This window comes from Bubalus bubalis, chromosome 7 (assembly GCF_019923935.1).
Source record: "Bubalus bubalis isolate 160015118507 breed Murrah chromosome 7, NDDB_SH_1, whole genome shotgun sequence".
In the NCBI taxonomy this organism is placed as follows: Eukaryota; Metazoa; Chordata; class Mammalia; order Artiodactyla; family Bovidae; genus Bubalus; species Bubalus bubalis.
Window position 1 is genome coordinate 51,102,806 of NC_059163.1, and position 19,407 is coordinate 51,122,212.

The window sequence follows — 19,407 nt, forward strand, 5'->3', positions numbered from 1 at the left end:
TCTACTAGTTAGAGCTCACAATGAAGGACAGAAAATTGACACTCTGGCTTCTAACACAGTAAAAATTAACTGCAGGGCTCAGAGCCAGGGAGGGAGAGGATGACAGAATGGGTGGGAGGTAGTTATGGAGGAGAGAGAGAGTTGGCAAGAGCAGCCTCCTTGGTTCTCCTTCAGTACTTCCCGTGTGGGCTGACAGATAAAACACTGAAGAACAAGAAACAAGGAACAAAGTCTTAGCTATATCTTGATAGCAGACTCCCTTCCCTTCCCCATAAGTACATTCTTCCCTTGCCCTAGGCCTTACTAGACTCCCCTTCCCTACCCTAAGTAGACTTCCCCATCTTCTCCTGCCAGGGCTCTCATCAATGAGCTAGCTCAATCTCCATGGAAGGAAGAAACATTACCGAGGTGTGTATTTGGGGATACAGTTGTAGGGATGGGACTCGGCATGTCTTGGCTTATTAATAAGGGAGGGGAATCTAAAGGTGTAAGGCTTTGCATAGGCTTATTACACCTGAGTGGGCTTCCCAGGAGGCACTAGTGGTAAAAAACCTGCCAATGCAGGATACATAAAAAGATGCAGGTTCAACCCCTGGGTCAGGAAGATGCCCTGGAGAAGGAAATGGGAACCTACTCCAGTATTCCTGACTGGAGAGGCCCATGGACAGAGGAGCCTGGTGGGTCCATAGGGTTGCAAAGAGTCAGACACAACTAAAGCAACTTAGCATATAGCACACATTACAGCTGAGCAGCTGGACTTGGTCAGTACTAAAGCCATGCCCCACTGGCCAAGGGGCACAAAAAAACTTGACAAATTTACTCTTAAAAGACTCTGTATCTCAGTTTCTCCCAGGTTCCCAGGGATGGTTTTGGTAGTAACACCCTTCAAATCACTTCTTGGAACTCTACTTTCTTATTACATAATTTTTTACGTAGAAATGAAAAACTAGGTCTCAGGATTATTCTACATAGAGAATAATCAAAACTGAGATAACATTTAGGGAATTTATCTGGATTTACAGATAAAGATGTACAAGCAAACAAGGAAAAAATATCAAGAACTTCTAAGATGAAAATAAAGGCCAGTCTCTGGCCTCATTCATTAAAAATGCTACAAGACAGAGGAATGACATTTACAAGGCACTGAGAGCAGAGAGTAGGATCCAGGGATTTTTATTCCCAGCCATACTGCAGTTTCCAAATGAAAATACTCAAATCTATTGAAAACTTTTCTGGCAAAATACTTTGAGAACAAACTCTGACCAACTAATATATAAGGAATAAAGAAGCTATATGAAAAGAAAGCCACTGGCCCAGGAACTTTCTCAGATATCTGGATCAGGTACATGCTTGTTTTCATTAAATGATGGTCGAACACAGGAAAGAAGGAAGCCAGAGGGTGCCCCAAGCAGCCTCACCCTCTTCGCTATACACAGAGTGCGCAGGCCTCGTTTGGCGTAGTCATCCAAGTGCTTCTGGGTTTTCTCCCTTATCATCATCTGCTGTTTTTCCAGACCTGGTCCATCTGAAATAATTGACGAAACACAAGTGCTCCTACCAGTTTATCCAATGATAGACATTTTTTTTTTTTAATAATGGAAGCTTAATCCATAACAAACAAAAGGCCTCATAGTTTTGAATCCTAAATGTGCATTTATAAAAGGGACCCCCTCAGAATAAATCTTTCCCTTGTTCCTTTCTCCTTGGGGAGAAAAAGGCCCCCAAATTAATACAAATACCATTCCCACAACAGTGATAATGACAGTAACAATGATTATACTGCTGCTGGCTGTCTTCCACCGAGCACTTACCATTTTCTAGGCTCTGAGCAGAGGCACTGCATATATTGCATATATGCATATATATTGCATATATCCCTTTGATCCATTATCTGCAGATTATACTATGGACAAATGTTATCTGTTTTTGTAAAAATGTGAAAGACTATACTTGAGAACCCTAATATTGCATAAGAATTATATAAAATTGTGAAACCCTATACTTGAGTGTAACTTCTATTGTTTTAAATGTTTGTGTCCTCTGCCATGAGTTACACAACATTCTTACTTTCAAAAGAAAGAATACAGATTTGAACCCTGGTCTACGGAACCCCAAAACTTAGGTGCTTTCTCACCAAATCCTAGGCAACTTCCCTTACTTCATCAAGTGTGATGGATCCTCACAGATCTGCTTGTTTGCCTTTACAAGATCATTGAGAGTGGCCCTGTGATCACCAAGCCCTTCCCATCACTTCTTTCTCAGACCTGCATGAACCCACCTGGGGAAGCCACAGAGAGCAACTCCATGATTGCGGAATCAGCACCCTTTGTATATACCACCACTTGGTTGGAAAGGGGGTGCCGGACCACCACGGACATTCTTTTTCTTACTGAGTCAAAGGGCAGGATGTGTAGGAGTTGAAATGTTAATGGTCCCAAAGCAGCAAAGTCCACCACGACCTGCTCTGGGGTCCGGGACTGCAGAGTGCACTGGTAAGCCCGGGCAGCGTACACTAAGGCGGCTTCATCGGGGCTCTCAGCCTCATAACACAGGCTGGAGGTCAAAGGCTGTCCAGGGAGGGCTTCCACCTTGCCATTTGCGATGCCTGCATCGCTGTTTTGTTTCTCAATTTCTGTGGGACAAGCTGAGTCATCAGAGCCCTGGAGGCTCTCACTCGTCTGGGAGATCTCTTCCTCCACAGGTGAGGCTGGTTTCATTCTATTAAACAGAGAGAGTCTGCTCACAAAGGCGTTTGGGACTCCAGATGGCTCTTTCCCACTGGCAAGAGATGGTGAACTCGACCTTCGGACAGACAGTCTCTGGAAGAGGTTTTTAATTTCTTCCAAAGATTTAATGGGTATTCCACGCAGAGAAGAGAGTCCGACCTAAGAAAGATAACATGAGAAGGTCTCAATAAAACAGTCAAAAGCAGTTGGTAACAACTATGAAGTCAAACTAGGGGACAAAAAGGACAATGAAAAGTTACTACTCCCTTACATAGCAAACTGTTTCATGTTTTGCACAATGCTGCAAAAAAATTAATAAAAATAAAAGCAGCCCTTATGAAAAAGATGTGCTAATGTTGATAGCACTGTGAATTTCTACAACCGTTTAGGAAGAAATCGGACAGCTCATAGCAAAAGATATAAAGTGTGCTAATATTGGTAGCAGTGGGCATACTTTTAGCAAATTTTTCTGATAATATAACCTAATATAAAAAATTATCTTTATTATATGCATCCTAGCAATAATAATTTAAAAATTATAAGTATTCAATAACAAATTAGAAACATCTTAAAATGTGATATAATATTTAAATATCAAGTTTATAAAGATTACAGGGCCATACTGAAAAAGCTATAAAAATAGTATGAACAGTAGAAAAACAAATGAGTAATACACATTTAAAACACTAGAAGAAAGTAAATCAAAAGACTAACAAAATGTGTTTTTTCTTTCATTTTTCAGATTATAAAAAAGGTTGTTAATTTGACTTAAGAAAAATAGGCCAATAAAGTAGTTTATGGAAGACTATCAATATCATGATATGAATTCAAATTTCTACTTTTATAGAACTTTTTCTTGTTCATATTCTGATTTCTTCTAGATCTTAACTCTTATCAGTGATTCAATTTAGAATTTAATACTAATTGGGAAGACCAATTAATTGAATTCTAAAATTTTCACAATAGAAATGTCTAAGGAATTAAAGAATTTTCTCCTAATTATTATTAATTTTATGATAGTTTGAGGGACTCATGTTGGTCAATTTGCAAACTTACTGGCAACCCAAAAATGAAAAGTGAACTCAACTACAGATGACGTCTCTGTATTACACATGAATTCCAATGAGTTCTTTATTCACTGCCTTGCTATCACTACCTTAAAATATCATGAGGCTTAGACTTTTATACGCCTACAGAGATTTTCTTTCAGGCCACAGAATATTACATTCTTTGGGGATAAGACAACTATATTTCTTAAGCAGAAAACGCCAAAAAATGTCTGCATTGGAAATGGATGTATATCAAAAGGTGTTGTATGAGAAAAAAAACAGAATAACCACTGATTTATCCTCTAACTAGATAACTTCAAAGAGCAAGTTTCTAATTGAAATCTTATAAAAATACAGTTTCTGATCAAATGAAAGCTTAATGAGAAGTTATTTTTATGTTAAAACTGACCACCTCTGAAGTTGCCAAGAGAAAATGATCTAATAGAAAATGAAAATTTAATTGGGTTGTGCTGCAAATTGAATTTTAAGTGGATGGTGCAAAAGGGGAAATAGTTATATTCAAGGAAGACAGCACAGCAAGTGGTGAATCACCAATCTCTAAAGCAAGCTTTCCTTTTTAATTGAAAATGAATTTTCCATGAATTTTAAGCTACAAAGAGACTTTAAAGATTCAGCTTGTGTGGGAACAGCAGAACCTTGGTATATTATAGATGTACTGGATCTTCCAGTGATTGAGTTTACATTACCCAAGTGGCATATGAAAAGGTATATTATCATTAAACATGATAATGAATCTAATACTTTATATTTTGCTTGATGTACTGCATATGTTCAGAAGTTTCACAGAAAGCTTCAATTTGTTAGAAAAAGTAAAGCAAAATGAAGAGAGTCACATTTGCCAAGAACTGCTCTCATTAGCTATCCTCCTGGAAGCAAAGTAGTATAGTAGCATGGATCCATACTCCCTGGGTTTAATCCTATTTCCTCAACAAACTGGTCCTGTATCCCTGGGCAAGTTACTTAAGCTCACCTGTAAAATGAGGAGTAGTAGAGTAATAGTACCTAACTCATGGAACTGTTGGGAGTATTAAACCTATTAATACCAAGAAATCACTTAGAACATCATAAATTCAGAGTACAGGTTAAGCGATGTATAAATGTTACCTGCTACTATTGTTAATTACAATCCATATAAGACCACGCAGCTTCCCAGGTGGCAAAAGTGGTAAAGAACCCACCTGCCAATGCAGGTTAGATGTAAGAACTCCAGTTCGATCCCTGGGTAGGGAAGGTCCGAGGGCATGGCAACCCACTCCAGTATTCTTGCCTGGAGAATCCCCATAGACAGAGGAGCCTGGCAGGCTACAGTCCATGGAGTTGCAAAGATTTGGACATGACTGAAGCAATTCAGCACGCATGCACAGTAAAGAGCACATAACAAATATATTTAAACCCACAGTTCTCTTCTGGAAGGTGACCGTTGTTTGCATCAGTCTTACCTTTTGCCGTGGCTGGTTAGGAGCAGAAACCACTACTGTGTTGCAAATTGCCAATGCAATAAAGAAGTCTATGATGTACAGAGTCTCCAGTGGTGGATCTGGGATAGTCTCATCCGCTGGGGTGAAGAGCAGAGGTGTAATCTGACTAAACTTGTCCAAAAGCCTGGTGTCTGGTACCACATCTGTTTCCTGAATATCCAATGAGATAAAGTGTGGTCACAATAAGCATCTAAAAATATGAGTTTTAAATCTACATAGGAAGTATGATTTCTAACCAGAATCTATGAAACATGAGACAGTATTCTTTAAAAATAACATTTAATGTACATGGTATCATGGGAAATGAAAAAAAGGAAAAGACAAAAAATTAAATGGAAAATCTAGAATGCATGATATGAAAAGAGATTACCTTGACTATTAAAGTAAGAGATAGAGACAATGCCTTTCACCAAATTTTAATTGAATGAGTGTTTCCTTATTTTGAAATATACAGTACAGAGCTATATTTTACTGTAGGATTCTACTTTGGGCATAGATTCATCCAACAGCAACTGATGTATATTAATTCTTTTAAAAGTGAGCATGTTATTCATACTATGTTATTTTAACAAAATATTTTATGGCTCAAGTCACTACTATTGTTTAAAAACCAACCCTGCAAAATAAAAACTACTATAAGCAGGTTAACAGAGTTTATCTGTATTTCCCTAGTAATACCTTACAAGACATGAACATCCATGCTTGCTATGCTAAGTTGCTTCAGATGTGTCCAACTCTTTGCGACCCTATGGACTGTACCCCCTTGTTCATGGTTCTTCTGCCCATGGGATTCTCCAGGCAAGAGGACTGGAGTGCGTTGTCATTCTCTCTTCCAGGGGATCTTCCCGACCCAGAGACAGAATCACCGATGAACATTCAAGGGTCCCTCTACGAGATTTCTGATTATCAAATATATTTGGCAACTGTGACCTATGCCTTTCTCTTTTGTACAATTCCTTTTACAGATTGGCTTTAAGAAGTTTGATTATTGGGGGAAAATACTTCATTCTGTTTAACACAGTACTTTCCACACTTATTTAGAAGTACTAACTTTAATGAAAGAATACTGTTGTAGAAATTTCTTTATAATTTTGTAATATGTAGTCAACTACTTTAGAAATTTTTCAGATGATTCAAAAAAGGGATCATCATCTCTGAATCAAGTTTTCAAAAAAGTGCCACTGTATTCTAGAGGAATCCAGGATGCTGGCAAAGCATACTGACTTTAGGAAAGCCGAGAGAGGCGGTGGAGAGAACAGACTCAAATAAGGAGATGCTTGATGTTACACTCAGTGATCATGGCTTGTGTTTTACACTTAGGAATTTGGTAAGGTTTAACACAGGCTCAACAAGCAAAGAGCACAGGCTGGAAATCATATGGGTTTGGGTTCAGGCTCTAGATCCACTACATGCTCTCTAGGGGCCTTAGGCAACTTACTTATTTAACCCTCTGAGCTTCATTTCCCTCTTCTGAATAATCTTAAGAAGTATACCTACCTCAGAGGGTGGCTGTATAAAGTAAATGAGACAATAAGTGAGACGAGACCAGCACAACAGAAACTGGAATAATTTTATGTTCCTTTTTCTTCTGGAATGACATACTCATTTTCAGGCAGTTTACCTGGTTCACAGTGGGTTTCAAAGGTCCCAGTTTTCTGCTGTCAAAAGACAGTCTTAAATTTCTACCTAAAGACAGCATCTATTGTTCTGTGATAGTTTACTCAGCAAAATTTGAACCATGTTGTGTTTGATAGAGTTTGTAAATGTTTGTAATCTGATGACTGCTCATTAACTAGTTGGCCACATTCCCTCTCAAGACTCACAAAGAGTAACACTGAGCCAGCAAGAGTCTGTGCTGCGCCCTCAGTTATTTGGAGAACCATCCCTTCCTTGAGGATCCCCTTGCCAAAGTTAGTTACAAGAGAGTGGCAAGGTCTGATGCTTGGGAACCTTGTTGCATGGAATTTGAGTTATGTACGCCAAGATAAGGAATTCAGATTTTATTCCAAGTGAACTATGCAAATCCAATTAAAACAAACACTGGCCAAGACTTCTCTTTGCTCTCTCAAAGTGTCTGCCAAAGTTTTTGTGTAGTCTCACTATGTACTGAATGTTAACTCTGTTTTCAAACTGAGAATGACTTGGACCCACTTTGTTTATGCAAATTTGAAAATGTCCAAAGTTAAAGAACAAAGATACTCCATGTGGGAGATAACACTGACCAAGTTCTAACACTGTGCCCTGTTGTTCAGTTGCTGAGTCGTGTCCAACTTTTTGCAACCACATGGACTGTAGCCCACCAGCCTCCTCTGTTCATGGAATTTCCCAGGCAAGAATACTGGAGTGGGTTGCCATTTCCTTCTCTAGGGGATCTTCCCGACCCAGGGATCAAACCCATGTCGCCTGCTTGGCAGGCGATTCTTTACCACTGAGCCACCTGGGAAGCCCAACACTGCTCTACTCCTCTACTGTCACCTGCACCCAAGGTTTTCATCTCATTCCCTGCTGCCACCCTCACTCCAATCTTAGGGACTCAGCACTCCATCTGGACAACTTTGGCATAAATATAGATACAATGCCTTCTGCCTCAGATTCCTAAATACCAAAGACCTAAGAGAAAAGACAAAGGCCAACAGCCACACACGCGCAGCTCCTCCTCCCCACTATGTTCTCCCCGGTTGTGTGGTTCTGAGCCTTTGCACACACTATATACTGTCTGCCCTGAGGGCTTTTCCTTCCTTTTCTACTGTGTAACCCTCTACTCATTAGTTTAATCATAAAATAAGTTTTACCTCTTTTGTGCAGCTTTTCTTGATCCCTTCTCATCCCCACAGAGTTGATGACTCTCTTCTTTGTGCCTTTTTAATACTATGGATTAACTACCATTACTGCATCTTCAATACAGGATTACTTCTATTTACTTATATGTCTGCCTCCTCTATCAAAAGCAAAGCTGAAAGCTGGGGATGTGTCTTATCCGTTTTATATCCCAGGCTCTAGTATTATGTCATTGTCTTCCATTACTCCATTAATGGAATACGACTCCATTTATGGAATATTTACTCCATAAATATTTATTATTGATCTATGGTATCAGCAACACCTCAAGGAAAATGGGTGCACAGAATATATGGGATCCTGGGTGCATGGAACTGACATCCTAGGTGGGGGAGATAAATTAATCTATAAATAGATGGTTCTATTTATACAAGACAAGATGGTTCTATTCAGACAAGTGTGCAGGAGATGGAACATACTTTGGATTGGGTGGTCAGTGAGATTTACTGAATCTTACTACCATGTTGAAGAATTGATGCTTTCGAACTGTGGTGTTGAAGAAGACTCTTGAGAGTCCCTTGGACAACAAGGAGATCAAACCAGTCAACCCTAAATGAAATCAACCCTGAATATTCATTGGAAGGACTGATGCTGAAGCTCTAATACTCTGGCCACTGGATGCAAAGAGCTAACTACTGGAAAAGACCCTGATGCTGGGAAAGATTGAGGGCAAGAGAAGAAGGGGATGACAGAGGTGAGATGGTTGGATAGCATCACTGACTCAAAAGATATGAGTCTGAGAAAACTCCAGGAGATAGTGAAGGACAGGGAAGCCTGCCGTGCTGCTGTTCATGGGGTCACAACGAGTCTGACATGGCTTAGCAACTGAACAAGATTTACTGAGGAGGTGACATCTGAACTGAGACCTCAGTGAAAAGAAAGGAAACAGCCATATAAAGATCTAGGAGGATAGCACTCCAGGTAGAATGAATAGCATGCTTGCTGAATGAAAACTTCTCGAGGATTAAAGAAGCATAAAAACACTGACTCACAAAGTCAAGGTTTCTATTTCTAAAGTAGGTCATGTGAATCCAGGACTCAAGGTCCTCAATGCCATTCTAACTCCTGAAGCTGGCACGCCTTTGCCAGCACTCTGCCTTGGACCCTCTCTGACTCTCCCCTTGCCTCCCCCATGAAGGGCACCATCTTAACAACTTTTCACTTCCAGACATCACAGCCCTCACTGTGCTTTCACACTGCTGTTCTACAACCTGGGATACATGAACAGACTTTTAGTATCATATGTACAATTTTCACAGATGTCAGCTTTCAGGTTAAAGATCTATAGTTTTCTCAAAATAATTTTTAGTCTCTAAGAAGGACAGAATTGGCTTGTCTAGAGCAAGCATGAGAGATGGTCTCGTATCTCAAGGAAGACCTCGTCATCCTGTATGTAAGGGTCTGGTATTCAAAACACAAAACAATGCAGCAACCCCAGAGAAGCTGTATAATCAGCACAAAGCATGGAACTAGAGTACAAGGCAAGTCAAAACAAAACAGATTGAATGGGAAGACTGAGCCTGTTGAGCGGCTTCCAATAATGATACTTCACGGAGAGCAGACATGGGAGACTCTGACCTCAGAGGCCAAGGATTCAAGGTGACGAAGTCCTTGCTCTCAAGGAGCAAGGTCCACATCAGAGGCAGAAATAAGGCCAATGCCATGAGGACTAAGGGACTGAAGGGCAGGAGGGACTGTGTAAACAGAACTTAAAGAGTCTGAGAAATCTTCAGAAGAAATAATATTTAAAGAAGTATTTCATCAGATCTGGTAGACAGAGGTAGGTGGTGAGGGGAGAATGAATTTTAGACAGGGGAAATGGTACAAAAACCATAATGACTCAAAATTAGGAAATAATCCTTTGTTCCACAAAGAGAGTGAGGCTGGATCGGGAAACTGAGAGGGAGGCCATGGCACAGTCCCACCTGGTCATTAGTATCCTTGACTTCCAAGGAAACATGAGTCAACATGTGGTTAACTGCAGGTGGCTGAAAAAGGTAAAAGATCAGCAGAGTAATGGGCAAAATTGATAAACCAGAAGAAAACCGATATCTACTTCTGATATAGCCTGAAAATGAGTACAGAAAAGAGATTGTATGCAGTCTTTACCTTTTTTTTTTTTTTGTCCTCAGAGACTGGAGAAAAATTAAGTCCAGATGTTTGGAATAGCTTGACATATGGTAATGATAGGATACAACAGGTATTATATCCTTAGAGCCAAAGAAATGCATTGGATGAGTTTCAGTGAAATGATCTTCCTAGATTCTAAATTGCTCTATTTGTTGGAACTTTGAAAAGAGCCAGACTCCCCTCAAGGCCTTTCCAGGACAAATGAGATCCCTGGGGTATACTCAGATCACATCTCTACTATGAAAGTCTAGATAAATTCACTGCAGAAACAAAAGTCTTCCCAAAACTGTTTATTTCTTATTATGTCACCTATTTCAGAGATCACCAACTGCTTACCAGTCTCATGGCTAGGGAATCCTCATCTTGAATGAGGATAAGGAGAAGTTAATGAAATGTGGAGGGCAGAGAAGACAGCTGAAATTTTATCAAAGTGATTTTAAGTGCAGCAAAAGTTTTGATTTCTAATTCTTTCGCACAAGTATCTTTCCTCTTTCCCATCTTCCACGTGGTTCTTCCTCCATATTTTCCTCTCAGGACTTAAGAACACACACCCTCTTGAGCTCTGTATAGAAACACTAGAAAATGATCTGCTGAGGACTAGGAATGGAGAAGAGGACACATATTTGGTGGGATTTCGGGGAGGATTACAAAGAGATAAAAAGGCCTCGGAGGATACTGAAAGGCCTCTGATTTCCCGATCAGTTAGACACACTTACCAGTGTATGAGATACCTCCGGTAAGTTGTGCTGGTTCTGAAAGTGAGCCATGATCATTAAAGCAAGGCAGCTTTCTCCAGGCTCAGAAGTGATTGACCTTGACCAGAAACATGTTTTTCAGAAATGGTATACTATCTCTTGACACTGATCTCCAAAATTAAGATATTGTGAATGTGTGGCAATCAGACTGAACTTACACAGTCTCTTCTCAGGGAGAAAAGACAACAGTGTGTGGTCTATTGTAATTATGAGAATGTTCTTTCATTATTCATCACAGACAGACAAGTTTCAAGTCACGCATTCACACTTACAATGGGGCTACTGAAAGCAGCCTGTCTGGAATGAGGCACTTCACTGGCTCCTTCTCTACTTTCTAGAGCGAAACAGCTCCCGGTAAGATGATTCGAGGAGATACTTCCTAAAGGCCGACTGTGAGCTGTCCTGCAGCTGGGGGCCCTCGGTTTCGCCATATTGCTGAGGGAGCCACTGGGAGTGTCGGCGGGATCTTCATCTTCAGAGGCAGCTTCCTGATAGGATTCCAACCTCTTGGCTGAGGGAAAGAAAACCACACTGGGTCATTCCCTGAGATGAAACGCTTGCAGGTCGAATATATCAAGCATTTTCTTAAACAGCTATTTCACACGATCCCCTCCTTTTTAAAACTTGGCTTCCAAACTCCTCCAATACACTGAGTTAATGAACTTGTATCATTGAGAAAAGTAGTAGCAATGAGAAAGGCCACAAGAATTCCTTCCTTCACCACCTACATACTCTTCCTCTGTGGTGTCATCTGGTCCCATCTTTAAACTATTATCTCTGTGCACATTTCGGGCACATATCTGCATGGTTCACTCCCTTACCCTCTTCAAGTCTCCTTGAAATCATGGTCCTTTGTCAGTGAAGACTTCTCAGATCTAACCACACTGTTCTTACCACCATCTATACATCATTGACCTTATTTTTAATTCTCTGAATCATCCATTAGACTATAAACTCCAGAAGGGCAGATAATTTTGCCTTTTGTTAATATGATATTCCTAAAAGTCCAGGGAAGGAGTTGATACTCAAAAAATACTAGCTGAATAAATAATGGACATCTTAAATTTGGTATGGTAAATGTAGACTGCTCTTTCTATTCCCCCAGGCTTCCATCAAATCACTCTTTCTCTGGTCTTTCTTATCTTTGTAAATGAAACCTAAATATCTACCTAGCTATTTATACCAAAAATCTAGGATTATCCTTGATTTCTCTTTTCTTCCTTATCCCTAGTATTGAAAGCATCATTAACAGCTGTCTATTATTCATCTAAAATATATCCCAAATACCTAAACTTCTCTTCATCTCCAACACCTTAATCCAACTCACCATCATCTCCCAAATGGATCAGAACAATAGCCTCCTGACTGGCCTCCTTGCTGTATGTACTCCACTCCTGAAACAGTAGCTAGAATGATCTTCCAAAGATAGAGCAGATCAGACTACTGCCCACACAAAACTTTCTAGTGGCTTCACAGTTCACTTGGAATAAAATCTGAATTCCTTATCTTGGCGTACATAACTCAAAATGATCTGGCCTCTGATGACCTAACTTTTCTGGCCCCTCTTCTACACTAAATCTAGCCTCACTGGCCTTTCTTTACTTTGAAAACTGTCAAGCTCATTTCTGTCTGAGGGCCCCTATACTAGCTACTCCATCTGACTGGAAGGCTTTTACTCCTGAATTCAAAAACCAAGTCATTCAGATCTAGGCTCTGATATACCCCCTAGAGAGGCCTTGCTCAACCATCCCAAAGTACTTTCTGTTCATTTTGTATCATAAAGTGTAAGTAAATGTTAGTCGTGTCCAACTCTTTGAGACCCTATAGACTGCAGCCTGCCAGGCTCCTTTGACCATGGGATTCTTCAGGCAAAAATACTGGAGTGTGGTGGCATTTCCTACTCCAGGGGACCTTCCCAACCCAGGGATCAAACCCACGTCTCCTGCACTGCAGGCAGATTCTTTACCATCCACGCTACTGGGGAAGCCCAATCACCCAATTTTAATTCTCTGCAAAACAATTTTTAATATTTTTTATTTAAAAATTAACTAACGTGATAATTTTCTCCAACAGAAGTTCTATGAGAGGAGGGGCCTTGTCTGTCTTGTTTATCATTATGTCCAGTGTCTGGAATCGAGAGTAGACAATCAAAAACTACATGCTTGTTTGGACTGCTAGTTATCTGTATTCATGCCAATTCTAGCTACTGAATAGGTATGGCTTTCAGGAAGTCAATTTATAAAATAAAGAGCATCTGCATATTCTATTTATTTTAATAGCTTTTGTCTATGTTTTTTAAGGACAAGGAGAGACTAAGAGGCAACATGGTAATTCTGTGTTCTAGGACTAACTCTTTCAAAAAGTGGCTTCCAGCAAATCACTTTCTAGGCCTCTGTTTTCTTACTGGAAAAATGAATGATTTGGACTCAATGACTTCAAGATCCTTTCCAATTCTGCAGTTCTGTAAGTTTATTATATTCTCTGCCTAAAAAAATACAGACTATTTCCCTATATGTCCTCTGAACTTCAAAAACAGATATATTTATTGCATCCCAAATACTCTGAGGTTCTCCATTCTTACCCATGCCTTTGCTCAAGACTCAAGACAGCCATTCTCCTCCTTTCTACTTACCTCAGTCCCAGTTCCTCACTGAAGACCTCGGCTTCATCCCACTCACTGGTACCACTTTATAGCTTAGACGTACTGCTAAATGTTACTATGTGCCAGCCATTTGTCTCATTTAATCCCTCTAACAACCTTCTGAGATAGATATTATCAATACCTTCACTTTATAAATAAAGAAACAAAAATTAAGTAAGTTTCCCCATCTCATGAGAGTGATACAGATCAGTTTTATATCCAGTTCTATTAAACTCCACAGCCAGTGCTGTGAGTCTTCATGCTATACTGTTTCTAAATATAGCCAAAAAATTAAAATGGTCAATATTCCCTGCTTGATTTCACTGAGTCCATGTTTTGTAGTTTAAATATTATATGAATAATGAATAAGTGTATGAACAGATGTATGAATAACATCCCTAGCATCAAGGGAAAATCCACTGTAGGATACAGCATTAGCACTCACTGAGTACCTCCTTTTCATCAAGCATCTTGCTAGGTCCTTTATTTTTTTTAATTTTTTATTGTTATTATTTTCCCTTCCTTTTTCACACTTCCCCTAGCTTTCTTTGCTGACCCTTGGCCACCTTGCCAGGACCACTGCCTGTAACTGTACATGCTGTGCTAGGTCCTGTATATAAACAACTACATATAGCTGTATCTATATATATTTTATCTTTAAAATAATGTTATTGGCTAGAAATTATCACTGTTCCACTTTGCAGCTAAGGAGAGTAAGACAGTAAACAACTCAGAGTGGGTAGAGCTGGGATCTGAATTTGAGTTTTCATGACTCCAAAGTCAGACAAGTATCTGCTATATGTCCTTAGCAGTTACTTATAGGGCCTCCCAGGTGGCACAAGTGGTAAAGAACCCACCTGCCAATGCAGGAGACATAAGAGAGGTGGGTTTCGATCCCTGGGTTGGGAAGATCCCCTGGAGGAGGTCGTGGCAAGCCACTCCAGTAATCTTGCCTGGAGAATCACATGGACAGAGGAGTCTGGCAGGCTACAGTCCATAGCGCTGCAAGGAGTCAGACACGACTTAAATGACTTAGCACAGCACAGCGCAGTACAGCACACAGTTACTTGTATACAAGAGGTTAGCTCAGTGATTCTGAAGGAGGGTCAAATTTATCCCCTAGCAAACATTTGGCAATGCCTGTTCACAAGTTGGCTATTACATCTTGGGAGGAGTGCTATGCCATGCAGTGGGCAAAGGCCAAGAATGCTTCTAAATATCTTAAACAACTCCCCATTAAGACAAAGTCATCCAGCCCAAAATGTCAATAGTGCTAGGTTGATAAATGCTTGAGTAGCTAAAAAAATTTACATATTGACAATGTGATACCATTTTTAAATAATTAAAATACTATACAACATATATAAACATGAAGGTTATACTTTAGGAATTTCTCATAGTCATCAGTAGGGAAAGTATTCATCAAGGAACTGTGGAATTAGTATAGAGCCAGATAGCTGAGCTGTTCCTCTAGGATGAACTTGCTCAATAGGGACTGATAAAACTGCAAGAGTGAAATAAGAAAAGACATGGAGTAACTCAATCTTTAATCATTTGTGGGAAGCGATGAGAAATAAACAGACCAGTAAAGTTACAACGTGATTCAGAAAACAAAGCTGCTAAGAGCCATACTTTTAGACTCTGAATTTTTTTTTTTTTTTAAATTGAGCATGAGAAGCAAAGGTTTATTATTATACTGATAAATAAAATCCATCCAAATAATCATCAAGACTTTTATTATGTCTCCTAAAGTAGACTTGAAAAGTTCCGTGAATACCTCAAAGTGGCAAGAGAATTCTTGCCTTCCAGCTGGTAAGAGAAAATATACAAAGTCTGTAATGTTTCCTTCGTCTCAAGGTAGGTACTATGTTAGATGCTACATTAACTACTTTATTTATCTCTTATTTAATCCTAATCTCTTTTCTCTTCCAATGCTCCTGCTCAAACATCCAGTAACCTATTCATGACCTATTATTTACATTTATGTGATATCTGGAAGAAGTGAGCATTAGCCTATGGAGCAAAACATTTATCACACTAAAAAGTGTGATAAAACGTGCTCTCCAAAGGGCCAAACATAAGGATGAAAAGCACAGGACACTCGGATAAACTTCTTTCAACTATATCATCCCCATATCCTCCACTGAACATTTTGCTATGAACTAACTACACAAACATTTCCAGCATTCCAACTTTCACCTGCTTGTAAACAGCACACTCAGTGGAGTTTCTTTCAACTGTATCATCCACACAGCCCTGACACAAAGACTTTTATTCTAATTCCTCATATTTCCAGCATTCCAAGAATTTCTTGGCCAATATCTTCAAAGCCCCAAACCTTGATCAGTGCAAATCCACCTCCAAAACTGACTGCCTGAAAATCAAAACAATATAGAAAGGCAACGCTGACTTTAAACCTACAACACTTAAAAAGGTATTTCTATGTTTCCAGGTGTCCCTCCCACGTTGGACCATGAGCTTCTCAAGAGACAAGCCTATCTCTTACTTTGATATGACAACAATGTGCTCGGTCGCTCAGTTGTATCTGGCTCTTTGTGACCCTATGGACTACATCCCGCCAGGCTCCTCTGTCCATGGAATTTTCCAGGCAAGAATACTGGAGTGGGTTGCCATTTCCTCCTCCAGGTATGACAACAATACTAGCAACTAGTATTTATAAAGAATTTATTCTGTGCTATGCTCTATGTGCCTTTTAAAAAATATATTTACTTATTTGGCTGTGCACTCATCTCATGTGCTACTAAAGTAATGCTCAAAATTCTCCAAGCCAGGCTTCAGCAATATGTGAACCGTGAACTTCCTGATGTGCAAGCTGGTTTTAGAAAAGGCAGAGGAACCAGAGATCAAATTGCCAACATCTGCTGGATCATGGAAAAAGCTAGCGAGTTCCAGAAAAACATCTATTTCTGCTTTATTGACTATGCCAAAGCCTTTGACTGTGTGGATCACAATAAACTGTGGAAAATTCTGAAAGAGATGGGAATACCAAAGCACCTGACCTGCCTCTTGAGAAATCTGTATGCAAGTCAGGAAGTAACAGAACTGGACATGGAACAACAGACTGGTTCCAAATAGGAAAAGGAGTCCATCAAGGCTGTATATTGTCACCCTGCTTATTTAACTTCTATGCAGAGTACATCATGAGAAACGCTGGACTGGAAGAAACACAAGCTGGAATCAAGATTGCAGGGAGAAATATCAATAACCTCAGATATGCATGGAGAAGGCAATGGCACCCCACTCCAGTACTTTTGCCTAGAAAATCCCATGGACGGAGGAGCCTGGTAGGCTGCAGTTCATGGGGTCGCTCGAGTCGGCCACGACTGAGCGACTTCACTTTCACTTTTTGCTTTCATGCATTGGAGAAGGAAATGGCAACCCACTCCAGTGTTCTTGCCTGGAGAATCCCAGGGACGGGAAGCCTGGTAGGCTGCCGTCTATGGGGTCGCACAGAGTTGGACATGACTGAAGTGACGCAGCAGCAGCAGCAGATATGCACATGACACCACCCTTATGGCAGAAAGTGAAGAGGAACTAAAAAGCCTCTTGATGTAAGTGAAAGTGGAGAGTGAAAAAGTTGGCTTAAAACTCAACATTCAGAAAACAAAGATCATGGCATCCGGTCCCATCACTTCATGGGAAATAGATGGGGAAACAGTGGAAACAGTGTCAGACTTTATTTTTGAGGCTCCAAAATCACTGCAGATGGTGACTGCAGCCATGAAATTAAAAGACGCTTACTCCTTGGAAGAAAAGTTATGACCAACCTAGATAGCATATTGAAAAGCAGAGACATTACTTTGCCAACAAAGGTCCGTCTAGTCAAGGCTATGGTTTTTCCTGTGGTCATGTATGGATGTGAGAGTTGGACTGTGAAGAAGGCTGAGCGCTGAAGAATTGATGCTTTTGAACTGTGGTGTTGGAGAAGACTCTTGAGCGTCCCTTGGACTGCAAGGAGATCCAACCAGTCCATTCTGAAGGAGATCAGCCCTGGGATTTCTTTGGAAGGAATGATGCGAAAGCTGAAACTCCAGTATTTGGCCACCTCATGCGAAGAGTTGACTCATTGGAAAAGACTCTGATGCTGAGAGGGATTGAGGGCAGGAGGAGAAGGGGACGAGAGAGGATGAGATGGCTGGATGGCATCACTGACTCGATGGATGTGAGTCTGAGTGAACTCAGGGAGTTGGTGATGGACAGGGAGGCCTGGCGTGCTGCGATTCATGGGGTCGCGAAGAGCTGGACACGACTGAGCGACTGAACTGAACTGAACTGAGGTCTTAGTTGCAGCACATGGGATCTTTCAGTTTCAGCAGGTGGGATCTAGCTCCCCTGACCAGGGATTGAAGCTGGGTCCCCTGCATTGGGAGTGCAGAGTCTTAGTTACTGGACCACCAGGGAAGTCTCCAACTGCTTTTTCATAATTTACTTTCTCTTATCCTCTTAATCATCCCCATGAAGTAGATACTATTAATATCACCAATCGTTTTTTATCATAGCCCAGAGAAATTATATCACTTGCCCAGAGTCACACAGCTTGCTGGCAGTGAAGATGGGAGTCAGGTTTAGGAGGCTTGATTCCAAAATCCTTGTTTTTAGAAACCACTAAAGGCTGCCACTACATCCATCAGATTTACAAGCTTCATCATAAAGGCACTGTGCGGACATACCCAAATTGAGGGCCACCCTACAAAATCCCTAAAGAGTGCCCCTCAGAACTCTTGAAGTGAAAAGTAAAGTGAAAGCGTTAGTCACTTAGTCGTGTCCGACTCTTTGCGACCCCCTGGACTGTAACCCGCCAGGCTCCTCTGTCCATGAAATTCTCTAAGGCAAGAGTACTGGAGTGGGTAGTTATTTCTTTTTCCAGGGGATCTTCCTGACCCAGGGTTTGAACTCAGGTCTCCTGCACTGCAGGCAGATTCTTTACCATCTGAGCAGTCATCCAAAAAACGAAAGGCCAAGAAACTCAAAATCTAGAGGCACCTAAATGATGACTAAGTGTTACGTGGTATCCTGGACAGGGTCTGAGACAAAAAAGACCCTTGGTAAAAAGTAAGGAAGTCCCAATAAAGTCTGGATTTTAGTTGTCAATGAAGTATCAATATGGGTTCATTATTTGTAACTAATGTATCTTAAGACTAATGTAAAATGTTAAGACAAAGGAAAGTGGGCAGGAGGAGCATACTGGAATGCACAGTATCTTTATAAGTTTTCTGTAAATCTAAAATCATTCTAAAATAAAATGTTTATTATTAACATTCTTTTTCAGTAATCTTTTAAAGGAGTTTAAAAAATTTTAATATCCATACAAGTCACCTGATATATTGTTAAATGAAGATTTTAACTGAAATTTTAAAGAGGGGCCCAAGACTCTGCATTTCTAAGATATACCTGGGTGTTGCTGATGCTTAGTCCATGAACCAAATTTATAAGCTGCAAGGCTTTAAAACAAGAAATGGTGCCATCAAATGTATTTAGTTCAACTGCAAGAACTAAGAGTGCTTACTCTTACTTAATAAGAGTAAGGGGTTACTTCCCAGCAGTAACATTTTCAATGTGAATATCTTATAGGCAATTCTTTTGACAGAAAATCCTGAAGCCTTAACTGATTTTCATTTCAGTGAATATAAGGCTTCAGGGTTAAGTTCTGAGGAAAACTAGCCTCTATCATTATCCCCTTCAGCACTGAGAGAGAGAGAGAGAGGGGGAGGGAGGGAGGAAGGTGTGTGTTTGTATGCATATGCTTGT

The 19,407-nt window shown here is 40.3% G+C and overlaps 1 protein-coding gene across 7 annotated transcripts in view; it reads right to left on the reverse strand.

Annotated features, from left to right (window-relative positions):
• The window catches only part of ATP10D (ATPase phospholipid transporting 10D (putative)), a 124,568-nt gene that overhangs the window by 35,765 nt on the left and 69,396 nt on the right, over nucleotides 1-19,407 (reverse strand). For all 7 annotated transcript variants that reach the window (XM_044945900.2, XM_044945899.2, XM_044945903.2 and 4 more), the window contains 4 exons: nucleotides 11,270-11,508; nucleotides 5,236-5,424; nucleotides 2,279-2,885; nucleotides 1,419-1,525 (listed from right to left, as the gene is read on the reverse strand). In XM_044945900.2, coding sequence (XP_044801835.2) covers nucleotides 1,419-1,525; nucleotides 2,279-2,885; nucleotides 5,236-5,424; nucleotides 11,270-11,508 — 1,142 coding nt within the window. The remainder of the gene's footprint in view (nucleotides 1-1,418; nucleotides 1,526-2,278; nucleotides 2,886-5,235; nucleotides 5,425-11,269; nucleotides 11,509-19,407) is intronic.